This window comes from Lissotriton helveticus, chromosome 11 (genome assembly GCF_964261635.1).
Source record: "Lissotriton helveticus chromosome 11, aLisHel1.1, whole genome shotgun sequence".
In the NCBI taxonomy this organism is placed as follows: domain Eukaryota; kingdom Metazoa; phylum Chordata; class Amphibia; order Caudata; family Salamandridae; genus Lissotriton; species Lissotriton helveticus.
Window position 1 is genome coordinate 441,227,052 of NC_136072.1, and position 12,030 is coordinate 441,239,081.

A 12,030-nucleotide genomic window follows, 5' to 3' on the forward strand; every position below is an offset into this window, starting at 1 on the left:
CCAAAACGAAAGCAAACGTTTTGGATTACAGGCACAAGTGAGGCTGGGCAATGCAGGACCCCCTTCCCAGGACTCCACGGCCCTCCTGGGGGGGTCACGCCCCACAGATTGAAGACCTCTACTATAGGCGATCTACCTCATGGCCAAAATATCAACACTGCTTGTAAGTAAACGGCAGGTGCTTTTAATCATTTCACCCTACACCACCTTCTTTCTCTACAAACTGGTACTGAGTCCAAGGCTGCCTTCCTACTGGAGGCCGTGGCTCACTTCCTCAGTGGCTAAACTACCTCACTCCCTCAAAGGATCCGGAGAGGCTTCATTGTCTTGACTGTAATAGAACTACTAGCTTTTCCGTCAACTACACTAAGAAACATCACTTGAATGATGAGCTCTTTAAAAGTTCCACAAGGGCAAATAAACTAATGTGGTGCAGAAGAGAACCCTGTTGAGGCTGACAGTTTAGGTTATTCTCTGTTACCCAGTAGCCAAGAAACAGTCACCTACAGGCCTGTGGGCTCATTCCACCAGACCCAAGACTGCTATAACAGCTTTGGCGAGAGGGGTACCGGTTCTAGACACCTGCCAGCCTGCTACGTGGACGTTAGTGCGTATGTTCACAAAACAATACTCCCTTGACTGTCAGATCATGTGTGAAAGTCATGTCGTCCACTTGATTCTGCGGAAGTTTGTCTGAGTGTTCTCTCCTGACCCTCCACCTTTGAAAGGTACTGCTAGAGTATTTATTCTAAAGGTGCGAGATCTGCAGTTAGAAGTATCCATTAAAAGAGCAAGTAACTTACCTTTGGTGATGCTCTTTTTGGTGGATTTTCCAACTGCAGATTCTTTATTGTCTTCTCACCTCCCCATTCTGTGGAATGACCTTCACCATCTAAGAAGATCCCAAGTTAGGAATCAGCTCACCGTCTGAAACAATTTGTTCTACTCCTTGAGGGCATGAAATAAATAGTCGCAATAAACTCTTTATAGGCAGCTCAGCGTCACTTCTAGGACAGTATGGATTCAGCATGGAACCACACGACGCAATCTACTGGATTACAGGAGCATTGCTAAAGCCCTCTACAGATCCAGTCTGGGGATATTGAAAAGGTGAGGGATCTGCGATTAGATAATCCCTCAGAGCATTTCCGAACGTAAGTAACTTTGTTACCTGTAAAAATTCCATGAAAGGAAATTATATGTATTTGGTTAAACTCCATTTTATTGTACAAACTAAACCATGCTAATCAAAGCAGCAAAAGATTAAAATGTTTGCTCCCTTGACATAGAGTTGGACTATTCACCTTGTTTGAGAATCCTCCTTACATTAAAAACATTGGAGTGTACTGTGCCTAATTACATTGATACGCAAACAAATGATGGACGGAATGCTGAACCAATCAAACATTCACCCTAGTCCAGAGATTTGGGTTAATTCCATTGTTCTTTTGCTCACCATGCCACCCATGTCTGGACCCAGCTATTTGCAAGTCAGACTTGACCCTGCTTCTCATGGGAACAGTCCAGCCCGAACTGCTAAGCCAGGTCCTCCCTGAACTGGAAATAAGCATCCTGGGACCGGTTTTGGGGCATCACCCCTCATCAGCCAGGCTAGCTTGAATACAGTGGCACACTTTAGGGCACACTTAGGGCAGCTATAACAACACAAAAAGATGATGGCTGGAATGCTGAACATTGTCAAACAGTTGCACCCAGTCACAGATCTGGGAATTGTTTTTTTGCCCCCCATGCCACCCCAGTTTGGACCCAGCCATATGCAAATTAGTCTTGACCCTGCCAGCGGTGAAGGTAATGGCACTTAATTACATTAGTTGCCTTGTACCCTAGGCTAATTTTTGCTCTATATGTATGTAAGCATTGTTATTGCTCCTTGAGTGACGTTTCATTGTTGACCACTACCTCTGATGATGGCGAAGCCCTTAATATCGAGCTCATATGATGTGAAGATCAATGATGATACCTTATCTGGCCCCTGACACACTGATCATAATTGTGTTTCCGATAGACAATGCATTTATCATAGGGAAATAACAATGAGAAGGAGGCAAATAGACCGCCTTTCATAATCTCTTTATTTAATGCACCTTTCTCAACTCCATCTCCACTGTGAAGTCAGGCTAAATAGAACACTGGCAGAGGTGCCTTATGACAAACATTCATAGAGTGATGATGGATTCAACCCAGATCTGTGACTGGGGGTGAGTGTCTGAAAAGTTTCAGCGTCCGTCCATCATCTCCTTGTGTTTGCTTTTTTCTCCCTAAGTTGGCAGGGTATGCCCAGACGTTGGTCCCTTGCTCACTTTGCCACTGGATTCAAGCTAGCCTGGCTGATGATAGGTGTTACCCAGAAACCGGTCCCAGGATGTTTGTTTCCGGTTCAGGGAAGTTCTGGCTTGGCAGTTCGGCTGGACTGTTCCCATGAGGCACAGGGTCAAGACTGATTTGCATATAGCTGGGTCTGAACTGAGGTGACAAAGTGGGCTAAAGAATGATGATGGAGTCAACCTAGATCTGTGACTGGGGTGAGTGTCTGAAAAGTTTCAGCGCTACGTCCATCATCTGCTTGTGTTTGCTTATGACAAATATTGACATGAATCTTACTAACAGCAGTATGAATCGAAAACCTCTGAACTCTTCTTCCTAGCTCCTGATCTTGAATCAGCAATGAAGAAGGTTAGTGTTTGGTAAGAAGAATAATACTGAAGCTTCTTTCGTTCTTAGAACATATGAAAACAACTAGTAAGAAGTTCTACTGGGAGCCTAGATTCTTAAATTAAGCTTCACGATTGTGGTCCTCAAATAGGGCAACAGGGATCGCCCAATGATTACAGGGAGGGTTCTCCAGGGTGGGGGTAAGGTTAAAATTTGTTCTTCTTTCTTTTGCACTTTAAAACTTATTTTGGGCGGGGAGAATTTGGAAAAAAATATATATTTGTCCGATGTGTGAAACTACTAGCAAACAAGGTCAAATTACAATCCAGGAAAAAATAACTTAATTTTCATGGACGAGTTAAAAATTGTGACATGGAACGTGAATGGCCTAAGAACTAGGGGAAAGGGGAAGGCGAAGAAAGATCTTTGAATGCCAACAGTGAGTGAAAAGTGATATAATTATAATACTAAAGCTTCTTTCATAGTTAGACCCAACAGCTCCCTCAGATCTAACTTCGAAGTATGAAGTGCAGTGTGGCAAGTGGTGAAAACCCTTATTCCATTCCTACTTAAAAGCAAACAACATGAATTAAATGGCATTCTGAGAAAAGGTCAGAGGTATAATATGTAAACGATTGAGACATCAGTGGTCCTTGTACTAGCAAGCATCTCATGGCAGGCATAGCGGTTCTAAGGAGGTAGGGCTTGCTAAAGTATACCTCCATCAAATTGAATATTCAGATGGTGATACTGGCCGTGTCCAGTGTTTCTAACATTTTAAAGTAACTTAAAAAAGCTTTTTGGCTATATGAGTGCATGCTGCAGTGGCCAAAACCATGACCATACTTGTTCAGAAAGAGTTTAAAAATGTTTGTCCCTTCATTGGGTGCAGAAGTAAGGCAAGAAATGAACATATTGGGTTCTTATCAGGATAATAGTAGTATAATTCAACTGGTTCATCCTCTTGAGAGCAACAGGGACAGAATTGTGTATACAGGATGCTACCGAACCTAAAATGGCTCTCTCAACAGTTCCCAAATATTTAAACAAAACTGACCTAAAATTATACCTTCCTCAAAATCTTTATTCCGCAATTGGAGAAAATACTGGTACTCAGTGAAAATCTGACAGAATCTAATACCATTCAAATGTCCCTCAGCAAAGCTTCAAAACTGAATTATTAGAAAATTCTCAACAGAATCGTCACATGTTCCTCTGCGGGGAAAAAAGATTTAATATCTATGGTTTCTCTGGAAAGTGATGGTGTTGGAAAAGGTTCCATTTAACCAAGTGCTTGAAACTACTATTTTGAAAGATTAATACGGAAGGCTTCTAATCTTGAACTTTTGATGAATAAACATACGCACGCTGAAATTTTCCTGTGTAATTCAATAGACTTTGTCCCTCAACTTGAGCAAGATCACATCCTTTGTATAGTGTATCTGAGACCACTATTTACATAGCCTAATACATCTAAACACCGAAGCACATACTTTTCTGCAATTTCAATTGTAGTTATTGGTTTCTGATAATCTTCAAGTATATTCACACAATATCTGGACTCAGTGACATCTCACCGGAATTGAGAAAAACATAACTCTTATCAAATGACTGATTACAGTTTTATCTCATTAGAACGTCTGACAGACACGGTTACCAAAAACAAGCTTGCTATCAAAAGCAAGACCCTTCCGGAAATTCACCAGATTAAGTTCTGAATTCATCAAATCGATTGCAATTCTTTGGAGCAGACATCATCACAGATGGATGATTTGTAGTGTTACAATCATATGTTGATGATTTTCCATTTTACTCGCCAGCTTTCTGAGGTATTTCTGAGCTCCCTTAAGAATGGTGTTCTTGAGCATTGCATAGATTCCCATTCACAGGTCGGGCATGAGAACAATTGAGCCAGCACTAAGGCGAGGCTGTGCACCCTTAAGAAGCCATGATGCAGGAAACCCCTACATTTAATCAAGTGTTGTAATGGTACCAGAATGTCAACAGTCTCAGGAGTTTCACTCCTATCTTTTCCTCGAAGCCTCGTTTCACGTTGGTAACTAATGCTTTACTCCCCATATGGGAAATCACCTTCAAAAACTGACCGTGAAGTGGCTCTGGTCCAAGAGTGAAAGACTTCACATCAGCGTTCTTGAGCTTGTAGGTGTACGTTTCTCTCTATTTGCTTTTCCCATCGATCCTAGAGAAAACAGTGCTAAATATGATGGAATTCATCATATCCTTCTCGGACCTATGAACATTTGGAAACATTAGACACCATCAACATTTCTAAAGTAACGCAATCCCTGTGGACATGGGCACTATGACTAGGGAGTCCATCAGTCACGTCTAGAGCTGCTACATGTACAGAGTGTCCTAACTGAATGCATGTTGTGAAGGGCAGGGCTACCATGAGTGGGAATTCAATCCAGGTCAACTACAGAAGGCTTGTGGGAGATTTATACTTAATGTAATAGATGAAAATTTGAAATAGTAACTTTTTACCTTCAGTCTTTGCCACAAAGAAACTAATCTAGACAAGTATATTTTATCCCTTAGTCCAATTGATAACCCTGAATCATCCCAATGGGCAGTAAAAAGAAGGTATCAGAAGTCATGAGCATCTCACACGCCTTCTCATTATCATCCTCATTATCTCAATGTATGCCTAGAAAATTTGGTGCCCCACTCTGCTCCAGATCTCACTTAGACCCTGCAAAAAATTGCAATTGGATCTCATCTGTTATCCAGGAACAGCAAAATAATCTTGCCACTTAATTCAGGGTCTCTGAACCGTGGTAGCTTACTCCTGAATTATGATAATTTGCCATCCCTCTGACTGAATGGGACTACTTGCATAAGGCAGAGTGCTTCTAGCATAAGGCAGAGTGCTTCTAAACAGGGAACATTGAGCTTTAAAAAGTAGAGATAAATCTGTGGCTGTTCTTTTATGAAGTTCATTTATCAAGTTTCTTGTGTTTCTGCACCATATATTCTTTCCTGTGTTTGGATTAAATATTCATCTTTTCAAGCTAATTTAGGAGCAGTTTTTCAATACAGACAAATGGTTAAGTATCCTCCTGTGAACATGCCTGCCTCATTAAGAGAGTAGAGCAATATTTTATCAAGATTAATATTCCCACCTACTAGGTGTTTTTTATCAAAGCTATTAGTCTATATTCATTGTGCAAGATGATAGTACTTGTGTTGTTATAGCAAGACACTAGATATAAATGCAATTTACAGCAAATTTTCCATACATTTTGTTTTTGAGAACCCACCTCAAGTTCATATAAACACCTTACATAATTTCACATTATCAGGCGCTGAGTACTGGGGTTACCTATGTATTCGGAAACCTTTCAGTTTCTATTAGCGTGTGGTGTGTACACTATAATTAAAGAGGTCCTTTATCGGTTGATTATAGTTACTTAGCGACAAGTCAAACTGATTCTGAGGAATTTACCACTTTGATACGTTTTTCCACCTTTTTCCTTCATTTGACATGATCATAGGTCAGCGCTGCTTGCTAATCTATTTCTATGTGTAAGAAAGAGCCTTTTCAGGTTCCTTGTCTGCACGTGCAGTTTTTTGGCAATGGAGTCTTTCATATCAGAATCTAACATAGTTGCTACGCCTGAAGGTCTCTGCGCATCCAAATGGAGATCAAAGGGTTGGATGATTTATAAAAATAATGTGGCGTTAATTGCATGTGTTGCTGTAGAGACACATTCTCTCCGTACTCATGCCACCTAGTGTTGGGCAAAGATGGTAGCAAGTTGTTTTTCTTAAGGGTTGGTCATGAGATTTCTTGTGACTCCTTACTTAACCAGGATAAAGACAGCACCAATGGAAATCAGGTTGTATCGAGAATGGCTGTGTGAAACTCCGTCACGAGGAAAGCTACACTAACCAAGAGAGGGTGATGACATTCCAAAGACTGCTGCTTCTTTCTTTTTTAATACACCATGTCCTCCTATTGTGAGGACTTTGATGAACTGGTAGGGATGATTGCTTTGTGCAAAGCAATTTAGCCACATGCAAGACTACACATGCTTCCTCTGTAAGAGTGTCTGACAAAGCATTGGTCGCAAGCAAAGGGTGAATGGGAAGATCCTGTGTTAGCAGAGCCAGAATCCAGCCCACACTCCTTTGGTGGAACTACAAAAATCTGTTGCTGAGCAGGCCTTTTCTGGACCCTCAACTTTAAGTGACCATGCCGAGGACTTGGGTTGGGAATACTTTTCAAAATCCTGTTGGTGGTACCTGAATGTAAAAGCACTAGGTTTGTCACATCATTTACCTGGCACTTGTGTTAATCGAATTAGCACTCTGAGCATCTTGCACTCATTTGAGGCTAACCAGTCCTGACAAAAACGCATAACATGACTGCGGTGTATTAAATTCTGAAGCAAGGGAGGCGCTCACTGGTAACAGCTGTTGGCATTGACCCAAATGATTTGGTAATATGCCATTTAGGTTCACATTCTTCTAGCGGAGCACCTGCCAAGGTTCAACAGGGAATTTGCAACCCTATTCAGCAGGGTGTGTCAACAAGTGTAGGAATGAGAGAAGAATTGGAAAGTTCTTCACAAGCACAATGGGTTCGTATCCACCAGGTTTAGTGCTGGTGGAGGCAACAGCCTTCACATTGCATGCATTACAACGCATGCCATAACAACAACCGCGTTTTTACATCGCATACGATTACAATGCAAGTCGCTAAAGGGACTTGCTGTAGCGGGGCGCGCAAAATTAAGGAATAGTATAATTTACTATTCCAACACCTTCCCTACTGTTGCACACACTGGAGTTGGGATAATAAATGATACTATTCCTAAGTCCAGCGCACCCCCTACAGCAAGTCGTTGTAATGAACTGCGTTATAATCTTATGCGATGTAACAACGCAGTTGTTGTAACGACTGCGTTGTAATGGCGTGCGTTGTAAAAGCATGCGATGTGAAGTGGTATATTCGCTGGTGGGTGTTTAACCCCAGTCCCACCCCCCAACACCTCACCTAACCCTTGTTGATGACTCCACCTGGGATCCGCTACTAGCCCTGTCCTGATACTGGTTCATACTTCTGCTCCAGCCTCAAGATCCACTCAGGTTGCTGCTATGCTGGTACTCATGCCACCTGTCCTGGCAAATGATCTGATGTTGACCCAATACCCCTCCCACCTCTGCCACCACACCGCAACTAGTCCTGCGCCCTGACTCTAATCCTGTGCCTCTGCCACATTGTACCTACAATGAGAAGCTACATTGTATTTTTGGTTCTGACTCTGAACCTGTAATGGTAGATCAGGCAACCCAGGACATCAAGGATGATGACTGTGATGCGATGCTGCTTCCAACTTGATTTATCCTCTTCGCCGCGACGGACATTCCGCCGCGGTGCTGAAAAAAATGGTGCGTGCGCGGTTCGGAAGGCCCCCGGTCATCCTCCGCTAACGCCCACAGTGACGTCGGATGGCCGGGGCTATCCGACGCATTGAAGAGGTTATAGAATGCTACTGGATTTGACACGTTCCCTGACACAGCTTTGCTAGCCACTTGGGACACCAACGGAAGAAAATGCCTTATTTGCAGTGGCAGTCTGGAGGGCAAATAGTGTCTAGAATTTTTTAATTTTATTAAGTAACTTGTTCTTCTGTGTTTTTTTTTATTTTCTTTTTTTTGTTGAAGTTACACCTGGTGCACAAGGATATTTTGAAACCATATTTTCAGTCATTTCATCAAAATGGAAAGCATTTACATACTATTGTTAGTGGCTATCCTGAATATTTGCCGTGGATTCAGCCTACCTTGCCCAGGATTTGCTGGAAAGGGTTTTTGGGGAAAAGACTTGAATACCTTGACTAATTTCAGAATAGCATATGGAGACTTTTATAGTTTTGTTGTCAACAAAAGTTGACAATAGGTTTGTATTTCTTTCTGGCACTTATAGGATTGCAGGTCTCTTTAACATAACCAACCACTTCAGCCATTTTATGTGCAGAAAGAAATATTTTATTTTACACTATTCACTATTCCTCTTCACTGCCATTAAGGACCTAATTTGCGTTGCTTTATCAAATCAACACAGACAAGTTTATTTCTCACCTACATTCTTTATTTTTTTTTAATTATAATTTCTCCAGTCCATAAGAAACCGAAATCTATAAAATTCTATTTCCTTCTTTAAAATTGTATATATTTTACTTAGCTTTGGGCAGAGGAAAAATTATTTCGTAATGTGGTATTTCGAAAATGTGCTTATTTAGCTCCAAACTGTACAGTTTCTATATTGATTTTTCTAAAAAAAAAGATATTCATGTATATATCTGTGTCGTAGTCTGACAGTTTAGATAATCTTTTAGATACATGGTAGTGAATGCACTACAGCATGAACCTGTTACAAAAATATTTAACTGCTATACATAATGTTTTTTTTCAGACTGAATGTGGCTGCCAGTTCACTTCTAAACTGGAAGGAATGTTCAGAGACATGAGTATCTCAAACACCACTATGGATGAATTTAGACAGCATCTACAGACCACTGGGGTACAAGACCTTTTCTTTACGATAATTGTGTTTATTGCTTTTGAGGTCGTATGGAACAGTACATTCAGCCATTGTTTTTGCTTCAAAATCCTGCCTGTATATATTAATGTATGTATTCATTTTGCTTACAGCATCACGTGTCACCACATGATTGTATAATTGCGTTTGGAACAAGAAAATAATACCCTCTTATTGCAAAGGATGGAGCAAAAATGTGACTTCAAAAAAGCAGTGATCATAGTCTTGTACCTGGTACTGTGGTTTTATGGCAGTCAGAATGTTTCAGGAATAGCCCAGTGTTGAGTTTCTGTTTAAATAGTATAAAGTCAGAATTCCTTTTAATGAAGAGACAGGGGAGTTCCACTTTATAGTAGTCCCACAATGTAGTAATCCCTGGGTGTTACTAATACAAGTAGTCTTCCATGCTTGACAATCAATTGAGCCACATTGGCTGCAATAGCAATCTGGCTAACTGGTGATGGTGAGTCTGTGCAAAAAGATTAAGGTTTCTGTATTTCTGAGGGTTTGCCTTTCTGAAAGTCGACCTCTTCTTTATTTGGTGGAGCAATGTTAAAAATGTGTTTTGAATGAGCAGTATTTTTTTGTCCAGCATTGTGAAGTATTATAAGAAATGAGTTGCATCCAAAGTCTGCTTTGTGGTTTTGTATTAGATGACAATTTGTATACCTTTGTTTTTTATTGTTTTATGCATATATATGGTTTTAACTGGATACCCGAAGTTAATATTGTAAAACATATTATGTTCCTATTGAACAGTCGAAAAATGTAAAGCCTTATCGAACAAATCTAGATGTCTTAATGGACAGTAAGAGTAAGTAAAAGAGAGAAACATTTTAGAGTTACAGAGAGAGAAGTAGGAGAAAGACCAAGAAAATGAATGACAGAAACCTAAAAATTTAACCACAGTAAGTGAAGCTGATTGAATTAGAGCAAGAAGCAGAGAGGGAGTGTGAAAGAGTAACTATAAACTGATGATGATCACTGTTCACCATCTGCAGCCTGATGTTTATGACCTGTGGAGTTAGTATCCAATAATCACACCTCACAGCCTTCGGGCAACAAAAGAAAGTTTAGAATCGCCAGTCACTGTCGAAGCAGAGCAGCCACTCTTCCCATAATCTACTGCAACTCATTGGTGTCCAGTTCTGCTGCAACTTGCCTTGTCTCTGCCACATTGGCCTAGTCAACGAATCCCAGAGCTGTGCCACTGTAAATGGAAGTGTTCGAGGCATGTGGGCTGCTAAATTCATATCTATAGCATAGATCGCCGCCTAGTGTTGGGTCCGGATGATTGCACATTGTTGTCCTGGAAGAGTCTTCGAAGTAACACGAGATAGGTGGCTCCTCCCCTGGACTACAGTGCGCATGGGCATCGACTCCATCCCCAGATTGTTTTTTTCCGCCATTGGGTTCGGATGTGATTTCGACGTCTCCTGTTCGGAATCGATAAAAAACACTCTTTTCAAGGCCAAAAGGCCTTCGCTTATCCCGTCGGTATTGTTCGCGTTCGGTCTCGTGAACACTCCAACTCGTCGAGTCGGATAGCTGAGGTGTCGGGTGACTCTTCGGTCGTCGAGCCCCTGTGAACGCAGCAAGACTTAGACGACATGGAACGAAGTCCATTCAAGAAGTGCCCCGTGTGTGGCTCGAAGTACCCACACATCGACGTACACCCTGTGTGTAATAAATGCCTGTCGCCGGACCATAACGAGACCAACTGTATGGCCTGTTCCAAATTCAGGTCAAAGAAGACTCTCAAGCTTCGGCGCGTGGCGCGCCTCGCAGCATAGCGGTCGGCCCCGGCGCCGGACGACATCTTCGAAGACCCCGAAGCAGAAGTACAAGTACTTCAACTACAAGTTTCACCTTCATCGGCGGAGGTCCAGCCCGAATCCGAGGCAGATGTCGTGGCTCTAGACCTGGAAGAAAACGTCGAAGAGGTAGGGGACTACGAAGAAGTATATGGGGCCGTGGAAGATAGCTCGGAGGATGAGCTATGCCCCGTTCGTACTCTGACAATGGCCCAGGTCACGGGATCGCCACGCGGCCTTACCCACGACCTTCCATCTCGATCCACGGCCCCGCCTTCCGGCCCGGCTACGGACACCTCAGTGGAGCCGCCATTACAGAAATCGAAACCGAAACTCTCACAATCGGTATCGACGAAGACGAAGATGTCCGACACCTCAGGGGAGCCGCCATAACAGAAATCGAAACCGAAACTCACAACATCGGTATCGACGAAAACATAGATGGCCGACACGCCATCGACACTGACGACGCCTGCTCCGCCATCGACGCCGTCGTCTTCGGACACCTCAAAACCTTCTAAAGCTAGCGACCCAGCAAAGGTGTCGAAAGTGACCAAGGAACCAAGCTCAAAGGGTGTGCTCGAGCGGGTGTCGAGCAAGGTGGCCGGGTCGAAGTCAAAGTCGGCGACGGGCACCGAGCAACAGTCTGGAGTCCCGAAGCAACAAACAAAGGCAGTCGATCCGAAGAAGTCGACGTCCGCGCCTGCGGCTGGGGTCGGTGACAGTAGCGCAGTGGTCGAAGAAACGTCTGCGCCTTCGGCGGCCAAACAGCCATCAACGACGCTCGTCTCTTCCCATGGAGGTGGACAGAGGTCATCACTCGGGTCGACGAAACCATCCGCTTCGTTTACCAAGCAGGTCTCGGATTCCCTAAAGCGGATACGGGACAAGGCGTCGGCGTCGGAGCCGAGCACACCTTCAGCACCCCAACCGCTGGCCCCACCGAAGAAGACTTCGATGCCGATACTCTACACT

The 12,030-nt window shown here is 42.9% G+C and overlaps 1 protein-coding gene across 1 annotated transcript in view; it reads left to right on the plus strand.

The window, feature by feature from the left end:
* The window catches only part of CUL3 (cullin 3), a 580,651-nt gene that overhangs the window by 296,710 nt on the left and 271,911 nt on the right, over positions 1 to 12,030 (plus strand). The window contains exon 10 of the mRNA XM_078665956.1: positions 9,116 to 9,223. Within this exon, the coding sequence (XP_078522082.1) occupies positions 9,116 to 9,223 (108 nt within the window). The remainder of the gene's footprint in view (positions 1 to 9,115; positions 9,224 to 12,030) is intronic.